At 52.0% G+C, this 26,207-nt stretch overlaps 1 protein-coding gene across 1 annotated transcript in view; it reads left to right on the forward strand.

The window, feature by feature from the left end:
- ATG16L1 (autophagy related 16 like 1) overlaps positions 1-26,207 on the forward strand; it is a 303,900-nt gene that overhangs the window by 60,770 nt on the left and 216,923 nt on the right. The window contains 2 exon segments of the mRNA XM_030217204.1: positions 21,373-21,446; positions 21,592-21,843. Coding sequence (XP_030073064.1) covers positions 21,373-21,446; positions 21,592-21,843 — 326 coding nt within the window.

A 26,207-nucleotide genomic window follows, 5' to 3' on the forward strand; every position in this document is an offset into this window, starting at 1 on the left:
GAGGGTTGGATGGGGAGACTGAGGTCGTCCCTCGGTGGTTCCTGGTGAGCTGGCCCCAGAGGACGATCGCCAGTTCTCACCAACTCCCGCAACGAGGCCACAGGTCGGGCCCGGTTCTAGCTGCCATCCATCTGTGACCACGGCGCACTGGTTCTCGGCTCTGGCCTCGGATGAGGCTCATCCGGCTTGGTGCTCCGTCCTAAAAAGGCTCGATGAGGTGGGGAGTCCTTCCGCAGCAGCCGGGCGCTGCCGGCATCGCCGCCCCGGTCTCGGAAGGTCAGGGGCACGGAGGACCCTAGGAGCTAGCTGCTCCTGTGTCCGGTCAGACCGCGGCCATCTTGTGCTTAGTAACATAGTAGATGACGGCAGAAAAAGACCTTCACGGTCCATCTAGTCTGCCCACGATAAACTCATATGTGTATACCTTACCTTGATTTGTACCTGTCTTTTTCAGGGCACAGACCGTATAAGTCTGTCCAGCAGTATTTCCCGCCTCCCATCACCGGCTCTGGCACAGACCCCGTATAAGTCTGCCCTCACCTATCCTAGCCTCTCAACCACCATCCCCTCTTCCCCCCGCCACCCAATTTCCTTTACCATTAAGATCACCTAGTGTTTTATCATGCATGCTGGCATTCTGCCACTGGTTTGGCTGTTGCAACTCAACACTTATACTCGAGGTTCCTACCCATAAAACTTTATTCAGACACAGCAAGGATTCCAAGATGGCTGCTCTGAAAACCATAGTTATGGTGAAAAGGAAGGATTGGCTGGTTATCCAGGGGTGGAACATTCTTTGAGCCCAGAGCAGAGAGATCCTCCACTACAGTAGTTTCCCGAAGAGCTGTGCCAGCTGAATACATTGGAGGTGCCTGAAGGAGAAGCTCTCAACATGCCCCCAAGGAGTAGCACGCCCAAGTGGAAGGGAAACTCTACAGAGATCAACACATGAAGAGTGTGTGTAGTTGGAGTAACACTGCACATGGTGCTGCCAGGGCTCAAACTATCCTTTATAACACCCCCCCTCCTCCCGCCCAAGTTGTGAACAAGGAGCAGGACTAATGACTCCAACAGTTTTAAGTAGCCCTTGACTTTTAAATTACCTCACACTTTTGAACTCTTTTGACCTAAATCTTTACTTTAGAATCTATATGGAAAGTGATTTCAGATTTAGATTTAAGACTTTAACATTATTACAATATATTAATATGGGCTTCCATATCATCAAGCTGATCAATCCATAGACTGGTGGGTTGTGTCCATCTACCAGCAGGGTGAGATAGAGAACATACTTTTGACTCCCTATATGTGGTCAATGTGCTGCCGGAAACTCCTCAGTATGTCTCTATCTCAGCAGTTGGTGTGTCACACACAGCAGCAGCTCTGGCTAGGCCTCCAAGCCTAATCCTTAGGTTTGTTGAGGCCTGGGGGTTGAGGGCTCTTTTGAGCAAGTGCAAACATGGTGGTGCCAGGTCCCTCCTTTTCTCCCCCCTCCCGCTGGCTCCGTTTAAAAAAAAAAAAAAAAAAAAAAAAAAAAATTTTAAACGTCTTTAAGGCGTTTTAATTCGACGTTTCTTTAAACGTTCATTGCAGCTACTCACTGGGACACCAGTTCGTTACAGCTCGGAGCGGCAAGCAGGTAATTTTTACCTTTTTTATAGCGGGCAGGGGGTTCCCACGATTCTTCTCCTCGTGGCATATGGCGTCGGAGGGCGAGGGCGCAAAGGGTCGCTCCCCGGATCGCTGGAGCGCTTCTAGAGGGATGCGGGGGTTTTACACCTGATTCGCCCTTGATGGTGACAGTTTAGTGACCGATGAATGTCCCAGTCGTTCCTTCCGGCGTGGCGTTTTTTTCCCGCCATAAACGCCATCCACCCGCCTCCTCGGCTTCCGCCATCTTGGCCGGCCACGCGGCTCCTCGGACGGCTTCTTCGTGGGACGACACTTGAGGTTGGAGACATTACTGCCATGAAACGCCCTTAATTTGGGCGACGGCACAAGCGGCTAAAGTTAAGCGCCGTTCTTCCCCGCGCGGCTCCTTCGCGGAGTTTCGCGCCGGACGCCATTTTGGATGCGCAGCATGCTCTCCTCCCCGCTATTGCAAGCGCCGGTTGAGAGTGCGTCTAGGGCTGTTACCCAGCTGCGGAAGTGCACAGTCTGGGGGGTTTCTCCCCCGAGTTTGTTTGCTGCCTGCATCAGGCTTTCCTCATGCAAAACGCTGCCCCTGCTCCCTCTTCTGATAAAGAGGTTGAGGTTCCCAGAGGTAACGCCCTCGGGTTGATTTCCAGGCCTTGGAGGACTTGTCTCCTCCGATGTAGATGAGGGCAGCGTGTCTGAGGTCTCCCAACGTCCTTTGCGGATTCCTTGGAGGAGATAGAATCTCCGCTCGGAGGAGCGGATGACCCTCGCAGCGCGGCTTTTTACCCAGAGGATTTGACCAACCTTTTTTTACAGGCCATGGACACTTTGAAGATTTCCTCTCCGGAGGAACGTCTCTCCCTCAGCCCCTGTTGGCTCTGCCATTATGCTGGGGACGAAGCGCCCGCCTAGATCCTTCCACGTGCATGATGCCATGCACACCTTAATTGCGGCTCAATGGGATGTCCCAGAAAACGAGCCTTAAAGTGGCTAGGGCTATGTCCCGCCTCTATCCTTTGGCTGTGAGTGAACGTGAGGCCTATCTGGGTCCTACCGTGGATTCTTTAATCACTGCGGTGACTAAGAAAACGGCGTTGCCGGTGGAAGGTGGCACGGCCCTAAAGGACGCCCAAGACAGAAGATGGAGGCGGCCTTAAGGTCGTCCTTTGAGGCAGCTGCTTTAAGTTTGCAGGCCTCAGTTTGCGGCTCCTATGTGGCCAGGGCGTGCCTGACTATGGTGCAGCGGGCTTCCCCCTCGGATCTTTCCTTGAGGGCTGATTGGCCGGCCCTGGAATCGGGCTTAGCCTATTTGGCAGACTTGCTGTATGATGTCTTGAGAGCCTCAGCTAAAGGCATGGCTCAGACAGTCTCTGCGCGGCGGTGGCTTTGGCTGAAACATTGGTCTGCTGACCACGCCTCTAAATCCCGCCTGGCTAGATTGCCTTTTAAAGGCAAGCTGCTCTTTGGGGTCGAGCTGGACAAAATCGTGACCGATCTCGGCACGTCTAAGGGCAAGAAATTACCAGAGGTCAGGGCTCGGGCTAGTACTCGTCCCGGTACCTCCAGAGGACGGTTGCTGGAAGCCCGTCGGTACCGCCCGGGCAAGTCGGGTTCCTCTGCCCCCTCTTCCTTCAAGAGGAATTTCTCCCCCAAGCAGCATTCCTTTCGCAGAGACCGCCGTCCCGGAGGTGCTCCCTCCGGTCCTCCCCCAGGGTCTCGTACCCAATGACGGGGCCTTGGTCCACGCCCCAGTGCAGATTGGAGGACGGCTGTCCTCGTTTCTGGGCGAGTGGACCACTATAACTTCAGACGCGTGGGTGCTGGAAGTCATCAGAGACGGCTACAAGCTAGAGTTCTGCCAACCCTTAAGAGACGGGTTTGTACTCTCTCCCTGCAAGTCTCCGGTCAAGCTGTGGCAGTGCAGCAGACCTTGGACAACCTGATCCGCCTGGGTGGTGGTCCGTTCCGGTGCCAAAAAAATCAGATTGGCAAGGGACGTTACTCCATTTACTTTGTGGTTCCAAGAAAGGAGGTTCTGTCCGGCCTATCCTCGACCTCAAAGGGGTCAATCGGGCCTGGAAAGTGAGGCCACTTTCGCATGGAGACTCTCCGCTATGTTATAGCGGCAGTGAAGGCAGGAGAGTTCTTGGCTTCCTTGGACATCAAGGAAGCGTACCTGCATATTCCCATCTGGCCTCCTCTCCAACGCTTTCTGCGTTTTACAGTCCTGAGACGACACTTCCAGTTCAGAGCCCTCCCTTTCGGGTTGGCTACTGCTCCGCGGACCTTTTCCAAAGTAATGGGGTCATAGCGGCCTTCCTGCTAAGGAAGGAGTACAAGTCCATCCTTATCTGGACGACTGGTTGATCCGAGCCCCCTCTTATGCAGAGTGCGGCAAAGCTATGGACCGGGTAGTTGCTCTTGTGAGCTCCCTGGGATGGATCATCAACTGGAAGAAGAGCCAGCTGCGCCCGACTCAGTCCCCTGGAGTATCTGGGAGTTCGATTCGACACCCAAGTGGGCAGAGTGTTCCTGCCAGACAATCGATTGTCAAGCTTCAGGCTCAGGTGGACTAGTTCCTAGTAGCCTCTCCTATTCGGGCTTGGGACTACGTGCAGCTGTTGGGCTCTATGACGGCCACGATGGAAGTAGTGCCCTGGGCCAGGGGCTTCATATGAGACCACTACAGCTATCTCTGCTGCTGCGCTGGACTCGATGTCGGAGGATTATGCTGTGCGCCTTCCCGTGGACCCAGAAGTGCGCAAGGCGCTGAGCTGGTGGACGCAGACAGACAAGTTGTCTGCAGGATTGCCTCTGGTGACCCCGGAGTGGATTGTCGTCACGACAGACGCCTCTTTGATGGGCTGGGGAGCCCACTGCTTGGGAAGGACAGCGCAGGGGCTCTGGTCTCCTGCAGAGGGAAGTGGTCTATCAACCTCCTGGAACTCAGAGCCATTCGGTTGGTGTTATTGGAGTTCATCCCGGTACTGGTGTTGTAGCCTGTACGGGTCCTGTCGGACAATGCCACGGCTGTGGCCTATATCAACCGCCAGGGAGGTACCAAGAGCGCCCCTCTAGCCAAGGAGGCTATGAGTCTTTGCCAGTGGGCGGAAGCGAACCTGGAGCAGCTTTCAGCGGCCCACATTGCCGGAGTCATGAATGTCAAGGCGGACTTTCTCAGTCGCCATACCTTGGAGCCCGGAGAGTGGCAACTATCTGCTCAGGCGTTCTTGGACATCACGAAGCGCTGGGGCCAGCCGAGCCTAGATCTGATGGCGTCATCGGCCAATTGCCAAGTGCCCGCGCTTTTTCAGCAGAGGACGGGACCCTCGATCCCTGGGAGTAGATGCTCTTCTCCAACAGTGGCCGACACAAGAGCTCCTCTATGTGTTCCCGCCCTGGCCCATGTTGGGCAGGGTGCTAGACCGGGTGGCAAAGCATCCCGGCAGGGTAATCCTGGTGGGTCCGGATTGGCCCAGACGTCCCTGGTATGCGGACTTGATCAGGCTCTCAGTCGACGATCCTCTGCGGCTGTCAGTGGAGCAGGGCCGGTTACATCAGGGTCCCGTGGTGATGGAGGATCCCTCTCCCTTTGGTCTTACGGCCTGGCTATTGAGCGGCAGCGTCTGAGGAAGAAGGGCTTCTCAGACAAGGTCATCGCCACTATGCTGAGAGCGAGGAAACGCTCTACTTCTACTGCTTACGCCAGGGTTTGGCGTATCTTTGCAGCATGGTGTGAAGCAGGCTCACTTTCTCCCTTCACTGCTCCAATTTCTTCAGTGTTGGCGTTCCTGCAAGAAGGTCTGGAGAAAGGCCTGTCGCTCAGTTCCCTTAAAGTCCAGGTAGCGGCTCTGGCTTGCTTCAGGGGCCGCCTGAAGGGTGCTTCCCTGGCTTCGCAGCCAGATGTGGTGCGCTTTCTCAAGGGAGTTAATCACCTGCGCCCTCCTCTGCACTCAGTGGTGCCTGCGTGGAATCTCAACCTGGTGCTAAGAGCATTGCAGAAGCCGCCTTTTGAACCCTTGTCGAGGGCATCTCTGAAAGACCTGACGTTGAAAGCAGTCTTTTTGGTGGCTATCACTTCAGCCAGAAGAGTTTCCGAGCTCCAGGCGCTCTCATGTCGAGAGCCTTTTCTGCAGTTCACTGAGGCAGGAGTGACTATTCGCACAGTGCCTTCCTTCCTGCCCAAGATTGTTTCTCGCTTCCATGTGAATCAGCAGCTCTGTCTCCCTTCCTTTCGTAGGGAGGACTACCCAGAGGAGTACTCTGCTCTTAAATATCTGGATGTGAGACGAGTCATCTTCAGATACTTGGAAGTGACCAATGATTTCCGGAAATCGGATCATCTGTTTGTCCTGTTTGCAGGTCCTCGTAAGGGTCTGCAGGCTGCTAAGCCTACAGTGGCAAGATGGGTCAAGGAAGCCATTGCAGCGGCTTATGTGGCCGCGGGGAAGGTGCCGCCTATCCAGCTGAAGGCTCACTCCACGAGAGCTCAGGCGGCCTCGATGGCAGAGGCCGGATCCGTCTCCTTGGAAGAGATATGCAAGGCGGCAACTTGGGCTTCGGCTCATACATTCTCCAAGCATTACCGTTTGACTGTGGCTGCACGGGCGGAGGCCCGGTTTGGAGCTTCAGTGTTGAGGTCAGGGATTTCAATGTCCGCCCTGGGTGAGTACTGCTTCGGTACATCCCACCAGTCTATGGATTGATCAGCTTGATGATATGGAAGGTAAAATTATGTATAATCATACCTGATAATTTTCTTTCCATTAATCATAGCTGATCAATCCATAGCCCCTCCCAGATATCTGTTTTTATTCTGGTTGCATTTCAGGTTCAAGTTTAGTCTTCAGTTATTTCAGAAAGACTTCGTGTTCAAGTTCTTTCACTTGGATTCTTCAAGAGTTGAGACGAGTTTGTGTTACAGTGAGCTGCTGCATTCCTCTCCCCTCCGTTTTACGGGGCTGGATTGAGACATAAATTCTGCCGGCACTCCCTCCCGCTTCGTGCGGCTGTAGGGCAGCTTTGTACCCCTCCCGCTTCGGCGGTGTTAGGGTCAGTCAGCTCCTGTTGCGGTTGCAGGATAAGCCAGATCCCCCCGCATCGGCGGGTGTGGTGTCCCTCCCCCGCTCCGCGGGGATGAGCTGGACGGATTCCCCTCCCCCACTTGTGTGGGGAAGGGCTGGGTTAATTCCCCTCCCCCGTTTCGGCGGTGGTGAGCTGGGCAGAGTGTCCCTTCGTGGGTGTAATTCTCTAAGTGCTGAGTCCTGCGGATGGAGCTTTGATATCGACATACTGAGGAGTTTCCGGCAGCACATGACCACATATAGGGAGGCAAAAGTTTGCTCTCTATCTCCACCTGCTGGTAGATGGACACAACCCACCAGTCTATGGATTGATCAGCTATGATTAATGGAAAGAAAATTATCAGGTATGATTATACATAATTTTACCATTGCCTTTAAACGAAGAAAGTAAATAAGAATGAAACTGAACTTATTCAACTTGTTAATAGAGTGGGGAAGTTGGAAGAGACTGCACATAGTGTGAAAATAGCAAATGCTTTGGTGAAGGATAATTCTTGGTTAAAATCAAAAGCGGAGGCTCGAGAAAATGCTGTGAGAAATTGTAACTTAAGAGTTAGGAATTTTCCATGACCGTGCAATTTCAGCGAAGGGTTGCTTCTTAGGTATCTAAAGAAAATGTTGAATATTTCATCTGAAAAAGTTCCACCTATTGTGAAAATATATTACAGTATTTGCCATCTCAAAGGAGAAGTGAGTCTGGTTCCCATTTAGAACTGTTTGAAGAATTGGAACCTATAGATGTATCAGCATTACTTAATACACCTGAATCTGAAACTGCTCAGCCAGCTACTTTATTAGTCACCTTTGCACTAGTCTTGAATAAAGACCGGCTCTTTTCTTGAATCATAAAATCTAGATTTATCCAGATGTATTGAAAGACAGAAAAAGAGAAGACAATTTGTTTTATTGAGGCCTGCTGTATTACAAATGAGAGCTTTGTTCTTTTTTTAAAGTCTCCCTGCAAAAATATGTGGTGAATACAGATCTCATATAAGTATGTTTTCTTTGATTCCACTAACCAGCTTAGTAAAAATCAAAGGGGTAATGGAAGGATGAGAGAGAACCTTTTCGCCTACACTTGTAGATAATTGATCTCTAGATCTCCTGATAATAAGCTAGATGATTGTAGCTTGAATTTTCTATTCTAGGTTTAATTATTTTCCGGGGCAGAGAGAGCAAGGAACCAGCGAGGCGCCGACACCCCCCAGCGGCGTGCACCCAGGGCGGACCGCCCCACCGCCCCCCCCTTCCTACGCCACTGCTCAGCTGAAGCCAGCTTGTGCTTGGTCGCTTGTGTTCATGGAGTTTAGCCTTTCTCCTCGTTGCTTGTTGATTGTGTGTGTGTGCTGGGTATTCCCAGCATGAACTTAATTGCCTCACTTCCCTACAGCTGGTCTGCTTTGTGCTGCTCTAACCTTGGCCAAGATGCACTAAAAAATAATTAAAGCCCTTCCCTTACTGATTCTCTTAGCGAATCGGTAAGGAACGGGCATGCATCAAGGAAAAAGAATGCAAATGAGCTGCTCATTGTAGCTCACTTGCATTCTCTAGTCCATCGGTAAGCAGTAGGCCGGTCGAGCATGCACAGCAAGCGTTATGCTGGCTGCTCTGCACATGCCAAATACGCCTCTTTGATGCGGCTCGATCGTAGCAGGAGAGTGCAGTTGAGGAGGTCCATCCAAAAAGACGTCCTTTTTGGACGTGTCCCCCCCTCCCCCCCCCCCAAAAATAATAAAAATGTCCTTCAGAAAGGACGTTTTTATTATTGCGGGGGGGGGGGGGAGGCGTTCTTTATGGACGTCCCTGACGAGCACTTGGCTCCCCCCCCTTCCGCCCCCCCCCCCCCCCCCAAGTTCGCTGCTCCCCCCTGCATTGAAATCACAGCTTCCTGCAGCCTGGCCTCCCCGCCATCCTCCGTGCCGCGGGTCCCTGCCCCTCGAGGCCGCCGCTCCCCCCCCTTCGTCTGCCACCGGGCCGGGCCCTCACAGCGCCTTTCACAGGTGAAGGCACTGCAGCAGGCAACAGCAGATCGCTTCCCTTCGAGCTTCCCTCCTTCCCTCCCTGTGTCCCACCCTCGCATAACTTATGTGAGATGAGGGAAGGAGGGAGGCCCGAAGGGAATTGATCTGCTGTTGCCTGCTGCAGCGCCTTCACAGGTGAGAGGCGCTGTGAGGGCCCAGCCCGGGGGGGGGGGGGGGGGGGGGAAGCGGCGGCAATGACCTCAACCTCAGGGAGGATGGAGGGGGCGCGGAGGATGGTGGGGAGGCCAGGGCTGCAGGAAGCTGTGATTTCAAGGGAGGGGGGAATGGCGACCTCGGGGGGTGGGCGGCGGAAGGGGGGGGAGCCAAGTGCTCGTCAGGGACGTCCTTGAAGGACGTCCATGTTAGGCACTTTAGAAGGACGTCCCTGCTTTTTTTTTTTTTTTTTTCATTTCCCTCTTGCTCTTCTGAGCACTTGTTGGACGTTTTTCCTTTCCGAATCCCTCACAGCAGCCCCAACGAGAGGTGCAGACCTCCCATTAGGGGTTTCCACGGTAAGGGAATCGGAAAATGGTAGTGCATCTCATTACAATACGGTTTCTATGCATTATAATACTAATTTGCTCATTTGCATTCCGTTTTCGTTAGCTGCTACTGTGATCGGAAAATGGCTGGGAGAAGCCTTTAGTGCATGCCAGGGTTTACTATTTGCTCGTTAATGGCTCGTTAAGTTTAGTGCATCTGGCCCCTTGTGCTGTCTGTGGTAAGCTGGTGCCTTGTATTGTTCCAGTTTGTTTAGTTTTCTCTCTCTCTCTGTGTTCCCTTTGTTGTGCTGAGCTGTTGCTCTGTGCCCTGTGGTTCTGCCTCCGTTTGGCAGTCCCCCTGTCCTTGTATGTTGCTTCTGTTTGTTGGTTTTAGTTCTCTTTGGCCCAGATGCACTAAACCTTAACGACCCTTTAATGAAGAAATTCTTCACCGTTGCATGCATTAAAGGCCTTTTTCCGACGAAGCAAGCAGCTAACGAAAACAGAATACAAACGAGTAACTACCATTGTAATGTGGACGATTCGGGATGCACTAACAATACCGACGATTACACCGAATCATTTACCACGACATATTAAACGTATGGTCAGAGCAGTCGTAAAGGCCTGAGCTGTCATCTCCCCGCTTCCCCCTGCACCTTAAAATTCCAAGCTGGCAAGTTGAAAAACAAAATAAACAACACAAACATGTGGCTCCCCGCTTCCCTCTGCATACAATAAAAATGAAACGAAAACAAAATCAAAAAAGGACCGGGAGGGGGCAAGGGCGCTCGTCAGGAGCGTCCTGTATGGACGGCCTTGCCCCCCCCCCCTCGCCCCGGAGGTCGCCGCTGCTCCCCGCTTCTGCATGTATTAAATAAAAAAAAAAACAAAACAAAACCAAAGTTTAGCAGCCCCGGTCCCCCTACCTTCCGCTCTCTGTTTTTCTCCTTCTCCCACAACCCTGCCCCCCCTGGGCTTGTTGCCGCCGATCCCCCCTTTACCGGCCCCCCCCCCCCTCCGCTTTACTGGCCCGCGCAGCGCCTCTCACCTTCTGTGTGAAGGCGCTGCACGGGCAGTAACAGCTGATTGGCGATCAGTGCTGCCTTCTCCAACGTCCCTCTGTTCTTCCTGGGCCCGCCCTCCTCTGACGTGGGTAACTTACGTCAGAGGAGGGCGGGCCCAGGAAGAACAGAGGGACGTCGGAGAAGGCAGCACTGATCGCCGATCAGCTGTTCTTTCCTGTGCAGCGCCTTCACCCAGAGGTGAGAGGCGCTGCGCAGGCCGATAAAGCGGAGGGGGGGGGGGTCCAGTAGAGGGGGGGAGCGATGGCGGCGAGCTCAGGGGGCAGGGCACGGGGGCGGAGGATGGCGGGAGGCGGAGCTGTGGGAGAAGAAGAAGAAAAACAGAGAGGAAGGGAGGGGGACCGGGGCTGCTAAACTTTGGTTTTTTGTTTTTATTTTTTATTTAATACATGCGGAAGCGGGGAGCAGCGGCGACCTCGAGGGGGGGGGGGGGGGAGGCAAGGGTGAGTGCCTTTGCCCCTTTTATTTCAACTTGTTTTTTTTTGTTTTGGGTTTTGACGTTTGTGGCATGCGCAGAGCAGCCAGCATAACGCTTGGCTGCTCTTGGCATGCTTTACGGGCAGATTAACGACGGGGATTACACTTCTGTAATGCATTCGACTTTCAAATACCGAACCGAACATGTGGGACTTCTGTTTTTAGTGCATTCTTCGTTCTTTCAACTTCGGTAAGGACTTTTACGTTTTTGATTTTTTAACGTATGGTTGATGCATCTGGGCCTTTGTTTGCTGGGAACAGCTAGGTAGTTTGTTAAGAAAAGGGGCGGGCCGGGAAAACAAAACTTCACTTACTTTGGAGTCCTGGTCTGTGCTGCTGTGCTGTGCTGCTGGGGGATCTATTGAGCTGGTTTGACTGACGGGCTAAAGCTGTTTTGTTTTTTAAAAAAAAAAAAGTTTCTTTCTCTTAAAACTGTCTGACTCTATATCTTAACTAAATCTAGCTTAAAAAGCAAACAAACAAGCACTGTTCTTTCACTTTTGGGTCTGTCCTGTCTGAATTTCCTTAAAGCTTCTTTACCTATTCTATACTTGCTAGTATACATTTTTGGGCTAGTAATTTCTGTTAAAACTGTGTTCAATTGCTGTGCTGGTACTTTGCCTTTTCCTTCTGCTGGAGTGATTCCTGTGTTTGGGGGGAGCTGGGCTGCCTGGGTTTAGTTCCTGAGAGGGTGCTGAGAAGCCTACCTTAACAGATAGGATTCCAGCAGGGGGGGGGGGGGTGATTGTGAGAACAGCTAGGTCAGTGATGGCGAACCTTTCAGAGACCAAGTACCCAAACAGCGACCCAAAATCGAATTATTTATTGCAAAGTGCCGGTACTCATTATGGGCGGGGTCACCACATATGACGCCACCCCTATGATAGCCACACCTCTTACACCAGCCACGGCGCATATAAACAGACATCATTGAAAATATTATACTAGTATAGGAGAAAAAAATAACATGATTTTCTTTTATTATAAATCATTTCTGTAAGCTGTTACAGCTCCAGTATACCCAGTGCAAAATAAGACAGCAGATGTAAATTCTCAAATTGGACATATTCCAAACACTGAAATGAAAATAAAATGATTTTTTCTACCTTTGTTGTCTGGTGACTTTGTTTTTCTGATCATGCTGGCCCAGTATCCGATTCTGCTGCTATCTGTCCTCTTAACTCCGTTTCCAGGGCTTCCTTTCCATTTATTTCTTTACTTTCCTCCTTTCGTCTTCATTTCTTGCCCTCCATCCATGTCCAGCAACCCTCCGCTCCCCTCTAGCCACAGATGTCCAGCCACCCTCCTCTCTCCTCCAGCCACCCATGTCCAGCCACCCTCCTCTCCCCCTGCCCTCCCTCCCAGCATCAGGCCTCCCTCCCACCCAGCACCCAACATCAGGCCACCCTCCCAGCATCAGGCCACCCTCCCTCCCAGCACTCAGCAGCACCCAGCATCAGGCCTCCCTCCCACCATCAGGCCTCCCTCCCACCTAGCACGCAGCAGCAGGCCTCCCACCCACCCACACACACAGCACCACACCAAGCCTCCCACCCTCCCAGCACCAGGCCTGCCTGCCTCCCGCCCCCCCTCCAACAAGCATCAGGCCGCCCGCCCGTCCTCCTTCCCTCCCAGCACCAGGAACCCCCTCTCCTCTGAAATTTAAAAAGCGTACCGTCCTCTGGGTTAAGGCAGCGTGCGTCGGCAGTGAAGCGCGTGTTCGCTCGGTGCACCTTTGGCCTTCCCTCTGTCTCTCTGTCTCCCCATAGGCGGGACCAGAGCTTGAGAGACAGAAAGGAAGGCTGAAGGCGCGCCGCACGAAGAACACGTGTTTTGCTGCCGATGCACGCCGCCTTAACCCTGAGGAGTAGGTTGGTACGCTTTTTAAATTTCAGAGGAGGAGGGGGGTTCCTGGTGCTGGGAGGAAGGGAGGACGGGCGGGCGGGTGGCCTGATGCTTGTTTGGTTGGAGGGAGGGAGGGAGAGTGGGCGGACCAGCGACGGCGCGCGTGCCAAGGGAGAGGGCTCTGCGTGCCCTCTCTGGCACGCATGCCATAGGTTCGCCATCACCGAGCTAGGTAGTTTGTTAAGAAAAGGGGCGGGAAAACAGAACTTCACTTACTTTGGAGTCCTGGGCTGTGCTGCTGGGGGATCTACTGAGCTGGTTTGACTGACGGGCTAAAGCTGTTTGTGTTTAAAAAAAAAAAAAGTTTCTTTCTCTTAAAACTGTCTGACTCTATATCTTAACTAAATCTAGCTTAAAAAACCCCCCACTGTTCTTTCACTTTTGGGTCTGTCCTGTCTGAATCTCCTTAAAGCTTCTTTACCTATTCTATACTTGCTAGTATACATTTTTGGGCTAGTAATTTCTGTTAAAACTGTGTTCAATTGCTGTGCTGGTGCTTTGCCTTTTCCTTCTGCTGGAGTGATTCCTGTGTTTGGGGGGAGCTGGGCTGTCTGGGTTTAGTTCCTGAGAGGGTGCTTAGAAGCCTACCTTAACAGATAGGATTCCAGCAGGGGTCTGATTTGCTCTGCCCACTCACCCTCCCCAACACCCCCCTCCCCGCCCCTGGGGAAGCTCTTCATTTATAGTAAGGGTTCTACTTAGGGTAATAGGCGAGTACTGTTACCACTTAGTCTTAATCTCAATACATTCAGCATATCCAAAACAGTAATCACAAAACAAAATAAATCATATTTCCTCAGCAACCCTCCAGACCGGTCAAGACGCTTGGGTTATGCATGCCTACCAGCAGAGGGAGACTGAGAACACTAACTTCAAACTGAGTACATATAACCTGTGCTAGCCCTCTATCTCCAGTATTTTCTCAGTCTCAGCAGAGGGTAGACATGCAGCCTGTGCAGCTTGTCCGGTCTGGTAGGATTTTGTGAGACTAGTTAATTTTCCTGATTTTCTAGGGATAAGTTGGTGTACAGTAATCCCTGTGCCTGGAACGCTGTAGTGTGCAAGGGGTTGGTAGGTCCGGTGGGGCCTACCATTGTCCCCGCTGGGGTGTCACACCCGGGTGGCCGGGTCCCTCCCCCCGACTGGCTCTCCCGTTTTGGCCAGCGTTGTGCCTCGGCTGCAGTGTTAATCCTGCAGCCTTGAGTGCCTTTCAGATTTTAGCAGCAGGGCTCAAATAAAGTTAATAAAAAAAAAAAAAAAAAAAAAAAAACAACTTCTCGTGTGGAGAACTGCAGGAGCTGCACTCCGGTGTCTCCGGAGTTGTTCAGCCGGTCTGGGAGAGCTGAGTCAATAAGCAAGCGCCGTGAGTGTTGGTTTTCTTTCTTTTAACTTCGCCGGTTGCAATCAGCTGTTTTTTGTTTAGGCGCGAGTATGTCAGGGAAGTTAATTCGTTGCCGGCTGTGCGCGCGTCGGGGTGTTGACGCGGCTGGCGGTCCCTGCCGGTTTTGTGGGGAGCCCAAGGCCCCATCTCTCGCGCCACCGGTGCTAGCTGCGGAAGTTCCTTCTGCGGGATCGCAGGAGAGTGGGCCGGCTCAGGTGGGCGCTTCAGCGGCGGTCCCGATTTTGGCGGGAACCGCCGCCATCTTGGATTCGGGCCCTTTGAGCGCTGAGGCGGTCGTGGGGCCGCAGCCTCTCCCGATTTCGAGTACCGCTGGGGGGGAGGCCTCGGGCAGCATGGGGTTCCCTCCAGAGTTTGTGTGGAGTCTGTTTCAGGCTTGGAAGGCGGGCCCAGCGGGTGCGGAGTCCCTTAGTCCAAGATTGGGGGGGGCTACCGCTAAAAGACCTCGAGTGGAGTGCTCTGAAGATGTAGAGGTCTTTTCCCCTCCGGATTCTGAGGGTGATTTTAGCCCACTGGAAGAGGAGGAGGGGTCGGTTGCAGGGCAGGATGGGGACCTGTCTTTGCCTGGGGAAGACCCCTCTGTGGTTAGGATTTTTCACAGGGATGAATTATCTGACCTCATTGAGCAGGTGTCCGCCACTTTAAGGTTTGATCCTGCGGCGGCTCCCATTGGGGATGGGAAGCAGGTGGATCCTTTGGTTAAGGGGATCAGGCGGGTCTCTCGTTCTTTCCCTATGAATGCGGACTTGAGAGACATGATCACGCAGGAGTGGCATTCGCCGGAGGCTCAGTGTAAGGTGGCTCGGGCTATGACCAAGCTCTATCCTATTCCTCAGGAGGACAGAGAGTCTCTCAGGCCCCCGACGGTGGATGCCGTGGTGACGGCAGTGACTAAGGCTACTGCTATTCCAGTGGATGGGGGGGCCGCGTTGCGGGACCCTCAGGATAGGAAATTGGAGACCTTTCTAAAGCGGAGTTTTGATCTGTCTGCCTTGGCGCTACAAGCGTCTGTTTGTGGAGGTCTGGTGGCTCGGGCCTGTTTTCGCTGGGCGGAGAGGCTCCTGGATAGCCGCAGGTGATAGGCTTCTCTTGTTCAAGATCTGGCCAAGTTGGAGATGGGGTCGTCGTTTCTTGGCGGATGCGCTGTACGATTTGTTGAGGGCCTCTGCTAAAGAACATGACCCTTTGCGGTGGCAGCTAGGCGGGCCCTGTGGTGCTGGGGCTGGGTGGCCGATGCCGCCTCCAAGACTACACTTTGTTCCCTCCTTTTAGGGGCTCTCTGCTCTTCGGGGAGAGTTGGAAAAGTTGGTGAGGGGTCTGGTGATGCTAAGGCCCCTCGGCTTCCGAGCTTCGTCCCAAGGTGGTCTAAGGGGCAGCAGGGCGGGGGCGTTTTCAGGAGGTAGACGTTTCGGCCCGGTAGGTTTCTGGGGGACTAGGGGTCGGTTTTTCCAGAGAACCCAGCCCTTTCGAGGTGGCCGTTCGCGGGGGGGCGAGGGTTCTCTTCGGGAGCGTCCGGTACGTCCCGTGTGTCTCAATGAGGTTTGGGGACCCCAGCCTCTGGTTCGCGTGGGGGCTCGCTTGCGCTTGTTTTACCAGAGGTGGGTCCAGATTACGTCAGACCAGTGGGTCCTACAGATAGTGCGAGACGGGTACGCCCTAGAATTCGACAGTCCCCCTCTCCGATTTCTTTCTCGTGTCTCCCTGTCATTCAAGATACAAGGCAAGAGCAGTACGGACCACTCTGTCGCGTCTAATCGGTTTAGGGGCGGTGGTACCTGTCCCCAGGTTAGAAAGAGGTACGGGCTGTTACTCCATTTACTTCGTGGTGCCCAAGAAGGAAGAGGGTGCCTTTCGGCCCATTTTAGACCTCAAGAAGGTCAATGCTGCTCTAAAGGTTCCCTCCTTTCGGATGGAGACTTTGCGCTCAGTTATTGTAGCGGTGCAAGAAGGAGAGTTTCTGACGTCTCTAGACCTGACAGAGGCTTACTTACACATTCCCATTCTAGAGGCGCACCAGCGTTTTCTTCGCTTTGTGGTCTTAGGGAGACATTTTCAGTTTTGTGCGCTTCCATTCGGTCTGGCGAATTGCGCCTCGCACCTTCTCCAAGGTGATGGTGGTGGTGCGGCGGCGCTGCGCTGGCAGGGCATTTTGGTTCATCCGTATCTGGACGACTGGTTGATTCGGGCCAAATCAAGGTCAGAGAGCGAGGAGGGCCACCGGCCGTGTGGTAACCTTCTTGCAGTCGCTCGGTTGGGTGGTCAATCTGGCAAAGTGTCACTGGTTGCCTTCCCAGTCCCTGGAGTATCTGGGAGTTTCGCTTCGACACGAAGAAGGGCCGGGTGTTTTTTGACAGCTCCTCGCATTCCAAGCTGCAGGGACAGATCCGTCTGCTCGGGCGCAGAGGGCGCCTTCGGCTCGGGCGTATCTTCAGGTGTTGGGCTGATGGCAGCAACAATAGAGTGGTTCCTTGGGCCAGGGGCCCATATGAGAGACTTACAGAGAGCCTTGTGTCTCGTTGGTCCCCTCAGTCTCAGAACCTGGAGGAGCGGTTCCCTCTGTCGGGGGTTGCCCGCTCGCAGCCTTCGCTGGTGGCTCCACTCGCCGAATCTAGCGAAGGGCATGTCGCTGGACGCTCCCAATTGGACGGTGCTGACCACAGATGCGAGTCTCTCGGGCTGGGGAGCGCATTGCCTGGGTCAGGTAGCCAGGGACGATGGACGTTGGAGGAAGCATCTTGGTCCATCAATCGCCTGGAGACTCGAGCAATTCGGTTGGCTCTTCGGTCCTTTCACAGCCTGTTAGAAGGCAAGGCAGTCAGGGTTCTTTCCGACAATGCCACGGCCGTCGCATATGTAAATCGCCAGGGGGGAACGAAGAGCCAAGCGTTAGCTGTGGAGGCAGCGGAGTTAATGTTGTGGGCAGAAGCTCATCTTCAGGGTCTCTCGGCGGGTCACGTGGCAGGGGTGGACAACGTGAGCGCGGATTTTCTAAGCAGGCACACGTTAGACCCCGGGGAGTGGTCCCTCCATCCCTCAGTGTTCAATCGTCTGGTGTTGGAATGGGGTCGGCCGGTGCTGGATCTCATGGCATCGGCCGACAATGCTCAGGTCGCTCGCTTCTTCAGTCGTCGAAGAGATCCTCGGGCCGAGGGCATCGACGCGTTAGTGCTCCCGTGGCCGACTCAACAGTTGCTCTATGTATTTCCGCCGTTGCGCTGGTGGGCCGCGTGGTGCAGCGGATCGGGCGCCATGCAGGTCTAGTGGTTCTGATTGCGCCCAATTGGCCTCGACGTCCGTGGTACGGAGACCTGGTTCGGTTATTAGTGCAGGCTCCGATTCCGTTGGGGCCCAGGGTGAGATTGGTTCAGGGGCCGATCGAGATGGCCGACCCTGCTCCATTCTCGCTTACGGCCTGGCTCTTGAGAGGCTCAGGTTAAGGAAGAAAGGTTTTTCGGCCAGGGTAATTGATACCATGTTGCGCTCCTCGTAAGAGGTCTACTCTTTGGCTTATGTGCGGGTGTGGCGCATTTTTGAGAACTGGTGTCAAGAGCGGGATTATGTTCCTCTACGTGTTTCGGTCGCAGAAGTTTTGGAGTTCCTGCAGGACGGTCTTGACAGGGGCTCTCGCTCTCCTCCTGAAAGTACAGGTTTCCGCGTGTCTTGTTTCCGGGAAAGATTCAGGGGTTTTTCCTTGGCGGCTTCGCCGGACGTGGGCCGGTTCTTGAAAGCTGTCAAGTTGCTTCGTCCGCCTCGTTGGCCGACGGTTCCGCCTTGGGATTTGAATTTGGTCTTGGAGGCTCTGGTAGGCCCTCCGTTTGAACCGTTGGCTTCCATCTCGTGTAAAGATCTTACTTTAAAGACAGTGTTTCTGGTGGCCATTACGTCGGCGCGTAGAATTTCGGAGCTACAGGCTTTGTCTTGTAGAGAGCCTTTTCTCTCCTTGGCTAAGGAGAAAGTGACTTTGCGGACAGTTCCTTCGTTTGTTCCTAAGGTGGTATCCTCCTTTCATGTAAATCAGGTGATCTCGTTACCAGTGTTGGGGGATAGGTCTGGTGATCTCTCTCAACGTCGTCTGGCTAAGTTGGATGTTCGACGCATCTTGCGGTCGTATTTGAGCAGAACGCAGGACTTCCGAGCGTCGGATCGTTTGTTCATTTTGTTTGGAGGTCCCAGAAAGGGGGAAGCGGCTTCCAAGGCTACTCTGGCTAGATGGTTGAAGGAGACTATTGCCTCGGCGTATTTGTTGAAGCGTCGGCCAGTTCCCTCGGTACTGAAGGCACACTCTACTCGGGGGGTAGCCGCTTCTTGGGCGGAAAGTAGTCTTATTCCTCCGCAGGACATTTGTAAGGCGGCGGCGTGGTCGTCCATTCATTCTTTTGTAAAGCATTATAGGATTGATGTGCAGGCAAAAGAGGATGCTCGGTTTGGAGCGGCTGTGTTGTCTTCTGCTTTTCGTGGGTCCCACCCTTAATGTGTCTACTGCTTTGGTACTTCCCAAGCGTCTTGACCGGTCTGGAGGGTTGCTGAGGAAGGTGAAATTAGGCCTTACCTGCTAATTTTCTTTCCTCTAGACCCTCCAGACCGGTCAAGAGCCCGCCCTGTCTCTTATCAGAAGTATTTTTTCAGCCGTGTCAATTATCAGAAGTATTTTGAGCCGTGTTCTGCTATGTCTGTTCATTTTATATTCAGTAGGGTCGGAGAACTTTCTTTGACTCTAATATTCTGCAGAGTGGGACGCCTGGGCGTTTCCTCTGTTTAAGCACACTGTTGGAGTTTAACTGTTAGTTTTCCAGGTACAGGGGTTTTATTAGTTTCAGAGTTACTGTTCCAGGGATTTGTTTTCTCTGCTTTGCTAAGTGTATACTGGAGATAGAGGGCTAGCACAGGTTATATGTACTCAGTTTGAAGTTAGTGTTCTCAGTCTCCCTCTGCTGGTAGGCATGCATAACCCAAGCGTCTTGACCGGTCTGGAGGGTCTAGAGGAAAGAAAATTAGCAGGTAAGGCCTAATTTCACCTTAAATCCTACAGACACTTGTCTATTCAACATTCTTTTGTAGCTTGTTTTAACATATTTAGATATTCATATATTAATGAGATGGAGTCGGTAGTCCAGCAGCAAGAGGGGTGCTACCTAGTCTTTTGCACTGAGTGTCAGATGTATGATTATCTCCCACTTGGTGTGAAGTCATATGTGTGTGCCCGGTGCAAAGAACTCCTAGCTCTCAGAGAGAAGGTCCGTTCTCTCGAGGCTAGAGTTCAAGACTTGGTAGAGATGAGGGAGCTAGAACAGTACATAGATGAGACCTACAGGGATGTGGTAGAGAGGTCCCACCTCCAGCCGGGTACTCCTGTACCTGGGACCTGCCCACCAGAGGATGTACTATCCTCTTGCACCGAGGATATGTCTCCGATTACAACCCACAGGGGGAAAAGTTAGGACTGCTATTGTAGTTGGCGACTCAATCATTAGGCATGTAGATAGCTGGGTGGCTGGTGGACGTGAGGATCACCTGGTGACTTGCCTGCCTGGTGCGAAGGTGGCGGACCTTACGTGGCACCTAGACAAGATCTTAGATAGTGCTGGGGAGGAGCCGGCCGTCTTGGTACACGTCGGTACCAACGTCGTAGGAAAATGTGAGAGAGAGGTTCTGGAAGCTAAATTTAGGCTTTTAGGAAGGAAGCTCAAATCCAGATCCTCTAGGGTAGCATTTTCTGAAATACTACATGTTCCACGCGCAGGGCCCAAGTGACAGGCAGATATCCGGAGTCTCAATGCGTGGATGAGACGATGGTGTGGGGAGGAGGGTTTTGGATTTATCAGGAACTGGTCAGCATTCTGGGAAGGGAGAGCCTATTCCGATCTAATGGGCTTCATCTTAACCAGGGTGGGACCAGGCTGCTGGCGTCAACTTTTAAAATGGAAATAGAGCAGCTTTTAAACAAGGGCGGGACCAGAGAGCTGAGAGAGAGAAGGCTGAGTGAAGAGCGACGTGCACGCTGAAGCGCTGCTGCTACCGCGAGTCACACCGACGAGGTGAGGAGTTTTAAAATTCCAACGGAGGGAGAGAGGGGTGCCTATAATGGAGGGAGGGAGGGAGCCTGTAACGGAGGGAGGGAGGCTACATTCGGACTATAAGACGCACCCCCATTTTCCTCCCAAATTTGGGAGGAAAAAAGTGCGTCTTATAGTCCGAAAAATACGGTATGTATAACTTTTTTTCCCTATGTTTTTGGGTTGGAAAAGAAAAAAATACTGCCTAACGTCTCCCAGTGTTAATTATCAATATACATGGATATTCAGTTATGCTGTTCCATCTTATAAAGTTTCTTCTAACTGAAGGAAATTAATGACATGAACCATATTAGAAATGGCACTGTGTGAAATGATTCTAGCTTCTTTAATTTGTTTCTAATTGGGATCAGTTCTCAATAAATAAATGATAATCTGATCCTGAATTTGAAGATGTGCACATTCTGAAAGAAGGTTTTCTTTTACATGCGAGTCTGCCTTGATAGGGGAGTGTTTCCAGATAGACCTGCCCCCCCTTTTTTTTGTATGCTACAGAAGACAGGAATATGAAGCAGCTGAGCAGCAAGAGTACTTAGCGATTAGAGAGGCCTAGTTGCTGTGATAAAGGAGCAATGTGTTTGACAGGGTCTCTAATTTATACTTTTAAACAATGTATTTTTATGGATGAACTATGTATTATAAACTTGCCCTCCTTTGTCAACTTGGTGCAGAGAATTATACATAAACCAGCCTTTGTCTCTCTTTTCTCATACCTCTTGACCCTTCCCTCCCATGCTGTTTCCCCATTCTGTGTACATACCCTTTTATCCTGTTGAGGCTATATATGGATTAGTGGTATAGCCAGGGCTTTTTTTGGCAGGGCCTAAGGTTAATATTAGGGGACTCTAAGCAGAGTCAGGGGTATAAAATTTCTCTTTCCCCTATCTGCTAGTCCCAAGTTTGCTGCTGCATTCCTCCTTTGGTCTATACAGACTACTGCTTCAACCACTGTCTCTGCCACCTCTCGAGCCTCCAATAGGCTTAAGCCTGAGGTGAATGAGCCGTAGCCCAAACAGATCCCTCCCTGTTGGTTATGCCCTTGCTAAGGATATGCTGGTAATAGTATTCCACACACACACAGCTGCATGAATTGTTCCTGTAGGGAAAACTTGTATCCCTTCTTCATTGCCTGACCAGCCTAATGTATAATTGTGTGGTTTTTTTCCTCTTTGTTCCCCCCCCCCCCCCCCCCCCCCCCCACCCCCTGTAGTTGGCTCAAACTGTGATTGACCTGAATAACCAAATGCAGCAAAAAGATAAGGAGATCCAGACAAATGAAGCAAAGTGAGTAATTATTTCTCTGCCCCTTAAAATAAAAAAAATGTTGGCAGCCTGCTAACGAGTGCATCACAAGCTGTAAGCTAGTTCTTGTTGAATACTGGGAGACTATGCTGATCCATCATTATTCAGTTTCCACACGTTCTTTAAGAATTGCAGAGTATTCACAGACAATCGCTGATCTGAAGAAAGAATGTCAGGAACTGTACAGTAAACTGCAGGACCTGGAGCGAGCCAACCAGACACTGAGAGATGAATATGATGCTCTTCAAATTACTTTTAATGCCCTGGAGGAAAAGCTGAGGAAGACAACTGAAGATAATCAGGACTTAGTCTCCCGCTGGATGGCAGAAAAGGCTCAAGAAGCTAATCGCCTTAATGCTGAAAATGAAAAAGACTCAAAGTAAGTTGCATTTATTTCTCTTATCAAAGCATGAGAAATTCTAGGCCATGAGATGATTAAACTGTTAAATGGCCATGTTTCTCCTAAGACATTATAGAGAGCTGTATAGAAGATTTAGTGTCTCCCTCCTCCCCCCTCCCCATTTAGTTTGATTGGTTAGACCAGTGTTTCCCAAGTCCAGACACTGGTCTAGCCAATCTTTCACTGTCCACTGCGACTGTTCCTGATGCTTTCAAACATACCTTAGTCACACTACTCCTTAAAAAACCTTCATTGGACCCTACCTGTCCTTCCAACTATCACCCCATCTCCCCCCTCCCTTTCCTATCCAAGATACATGAACGTGCTGTTCACCGCCGTTGCCTTGACTTTCTTTCATCTCAAGCTATTCTTGATCCACTTTTGCCCCCGTCATTTAACTGAAACAGCGCTTGCTAAAGTCTCCAATGATCTGTTCCTGGCCAGATCCAAAGGTCTCTATTCTCATCCTTCTGGATCTATGCTGCTTTTGACACTGTTGATCACAGCCTACTCCTTGATATGCTGTCCTCACTTGGATTTCAGGGTTCTGTTCTTTCCTGGTTTTCTTCCTCTCTCCCAGCGTACCTTTAGTGAAGTGGATCCTCCTCTACTTATATCCCATTGTCGCTTGGTGTACCTCAGGGATCTGTCCTTGGACCTCTTCTTTTCTCCATCTATACTTCTTCCCTTGGTACTCTGATCTCATCCCATGGTTTTCAGTATCATCTTTACGCTGATGACTCCCAGATCTACTCTCCACACCAGAAATCTCAGCCGAAATCCAGGCCAAAGTATCAGACTGCCTGTCTGACATTGCTGCCTGGATGTCTCAGCGCCATCTGAAACTAAACATGACCAAGACTGAGCTTCCTTGTCATCAAGCAGATGAATCCATTACGAGTGGGTTGTGTCCATCAACCAGCAGGGGGAGATAGAGAGCACTGAAAAACCATAGTGCCTCATGGCCAGCTAGCTCCATCTGCCTCTTCAGTATTCTCTATCTCCCCAGCAGGGTGGGCACAGCTTGTTCAAGCTCCTTCAGAAATCTGCCTGGGGTGGCTCCTATGCTGTTGCCAGTTGTAGCAGGGGTGTTGTGGCTGATGGTGCCCACTTTAAAGGCACATAGGTACGCTCTTTTCCTGCCTTACCCGGCCCCCGATGTGGATGTAAACATATAGGCAAGCCCTGTCCCTGTCTTTGCCCACGCTGTGGATGCAGGCACATAGGTTCGCCCTTTCACTGCCTTTTCCATGCTACAGATCCTCCGGAGTGGAAAAAGTTGCCTCTTGCACTGTTGCCTCTAACTTTCCTCACAGCGTCAAAAAAAAAAAAAAAAAAAAGTCGCTTCGCGCTGTAGCGCTGCGATCCAAGAAAAGAGGCTTTTCTTCAGTTTGTTGACTCGATCCAGAGGGGTAAGAGCATTTTGAAGCTCCTCCGCGATGGCCCCGCGTTCGGGGCGATTTTGGCGCGAATCTGCCAGTTTGAATTTACCGCCATTTTTGGCGATGGCTGCGGAGGTTGTAAAGCGCTGTTCCCGTTGTGGCAAGCGCAGATCAGCAGCAGGGCTCTGTAAATCGTGCTCTTCTTTTTTTTTTTTTTTTTTTATTCATAAATTTCCAAATTTCTTACAAGCATATCACTTGTTACAGAAAAACAGCATAATACAAACGTTAAAGAAAATAATCAAAGGAAAAATTATACATGCTTCCTTAGACCTCAAATTGAAGGGAGAGTTACAGTTTAGTGGAGTTTTATACAGGTATATTAGCACAAATATAAAAAAAAAAAAAAAAAAGAAAGTGCGGTTTAAGTGTGTAATTCGTCACATATCATTTAACTAATTCTATTTTAAGCTGTTTCATATCCAGAAAGGATTTTAGCTGTTCTGAGTCATAAAATACATACTTTATCCCACTATACCTGACCAGACATTTGCAAGGGTACACTAACAAAAATGAACCACCCAATTTGAGAACACCCTGTTTCAATGCTAGGAATAATTTTCTACGTTCTTGGGTTACTTTAGTAACATCTGGAAATATCCATATTTTTGTTCCATAAAAAGGAACCTTTGAAAATTTAAAGTATAACTTTAATATTGCATTGAGGTCTTGTTCGAATACCAATCGTGCTCTTCTGACGTCAGAGCCGGCCCAAGCATGGCGAGCGAGGTTTCTTCTCCGAGGACAAGCAGGCTGCTTGTTCTCACTGATGGGTGACGTCCACGGCAGCCCCTCCAATCGGAAACTTCACTAGCAAAGTCCTTTGCTAGTCCTCGTGCGCCCATGCGCACCACGCATGCGCGGCCGTCTTCCCGCCCGAACCAGCTCGTGTTCGTCAGTCTTCTTTTGTCCGCGCTCGGTACGGTCGTGTTTTGCGCAGTTCGCGCCCCTTAAGTTGACCCTCGCGCGTCTTTTTGACTTTTCGCTAAAGAAAAAAAAAAAAAGGGATTCCGGAGAAGGGCCTTTTGGTCTTTTTCCCTTTACCTTACTTCTAGTTTTTGGCTCCGTTAAGTTTTCTTTCGTTTTCGGGGTAGGCCCCTTTGAGGCCTCGGGTCGAGTTTTTTTCTCCCCATCTTTTGGTGCCTTACCGCAATTACAAGTTTTGATTTCGCCGGCGTGATTTTTCTGCCCATGTCATCGAAGTCTCCCAGCGGCTTCAAGAAGTGCACCCAGTGCGCCCGGGTAATCTCGCTCACTGATAGGCACGCGTCGTGTCTTCAGTGTCTGGGGGCTGGGCACAGCCCGCAGGCCTGCAGTCTTTGCGCCCTTTTACAGAAAAAGACTCAGGTAGCGAGATTGGCCCAGTGGAACGTTTTGTTCTCGGGCTCTTCGTCGGCATCGGCACCGGGAGTATCGAGTGCGTCGACAGCGTCAACACCTCCGCCCTCGGCCGCGACGGTATCAATTGCATCGAGGCATCGACCCTCTGCATCGTCGGGGCCGAGACATCGGAAGGCTGCGTCGGCAGTACCGGGACCTCTGCTTCTGCTGATGTCGTCGGACGGTGGTGCTTCGTCTGGAGTGCAGGTGAGGGCTGTCCATTCCCCTGCTGGTGGCGGTGAGCCTTCGGGTGGGTCTCCCCCTACCCTGAGGGCTCCTGCGGTACAGCCCCCCCCCCCCCCCCCCCCCCCGAGACCGACCTTCTTCGGCCTCGGCCCCGAGGAAGCGACGGTTGGATTCTACGTCCTCCTCGTCGGTACCGGGAAGCTCCGGTGACATGCTTCGTTTGAAAAAGTCAAAGAAGCATCGACACCGGTCTCCTTCCCGCGTCGGTACCGAGAGCTCTGGTTCGCCGAGGGAGTCGGCACCCAGGAGGCATCGGCACCGGGAGGACTGCTCACCCTCTGTTCAGGAGGTGTCGATGCGCTCCACCTTGGACAGCCCGGAACAGCCTCCACGCCCGGAACAGACTCTGACATCAACTCCTGCATCGGCTTCCATGTCTTTCTCCACAGCCGCCCTGCACGAGAGTCTCCGGGCCGTTCTCCCAGAGATCCTGGGAGAGCTGTTGTGCCCTTCCCCTCCGGTACCGGGGGTGCTTGCGCCACTGGTACCGTCGAGCGAGGCGCCGGCTGGCCCCTTGCCCGGGGTGAGGTCTCCGACATCGGTGCCGCTTGCGGTACCGACTGCGGTCGCCTCCCAGGAAGGCTCCCCGACGACGTCGGCGGAGGGAGCTTCGCCAGTGCGGGCGAGGGAGTCGACCTCTCGACGCTCCCACCGTGGCCGTGGTTCCACGGAGTCGAGTCGGGCACGGCTTCAGACACAGGTTCGTGAACTTATGTCTGATACCGATGGTGAGGAGGCCTCGTGGGAGGAGGAGGAGGACATCAGATATTTCTCTGACGAGGAGTCTGATGGCCTTCCTTCTGATCCCACTCCCTCCCCTGAAAGGCACCTTTCTCCTCCCGAGAGTCTGTCTTTTGCGGCCTTTGTCCGGGAGATGTCTACGGCCATCCCCTTCCCGGTGGTTGTGGAAGACGAGCCCAGGGCTGAAATGTTTGAGCTCCTGGACTATCCTTCTCCACCTAAGGAAGCGTCCACAGTACCCATGCATCATGTCCTAAAAAAGACATTGCTGGCGAACTGGACCAAGCCTTTAACTAATCCCCACATTCCCAAGAAGATCGAGTCCCAGTACCGGATCCATAGGGGACCCAGAGCTGATGCGCACTCAGTTGCCTCACGACTCTGGAGTTGTGGATTTGGCCCTAAAGAAGGCTAAGAGTTCTAGGGAGCATGCTTCGGCGCCCCCGGGCAAAGACTCTAGAACCTTAGACTCCTTTGGGAGGAAGGCCTACCATTCCTCTATGCTCGTGGCCAAAATTCAGTCTTACCAGCTCT

The sequence above is a fragment of the Microcaecilia unicolor genome, chromosome 10 (genome assembly GCF_901765095.1).
Source record: "Microcaecilia unicolor chromosome 10, aMicUni1.1, whole genome shotgun sequence".
NCBI lineage: Eukaryota > Metazoa > Chordata > Amphibia > Gymnophiona > Siphonopidae > Microcaecilia > Microcaecilia unicolor.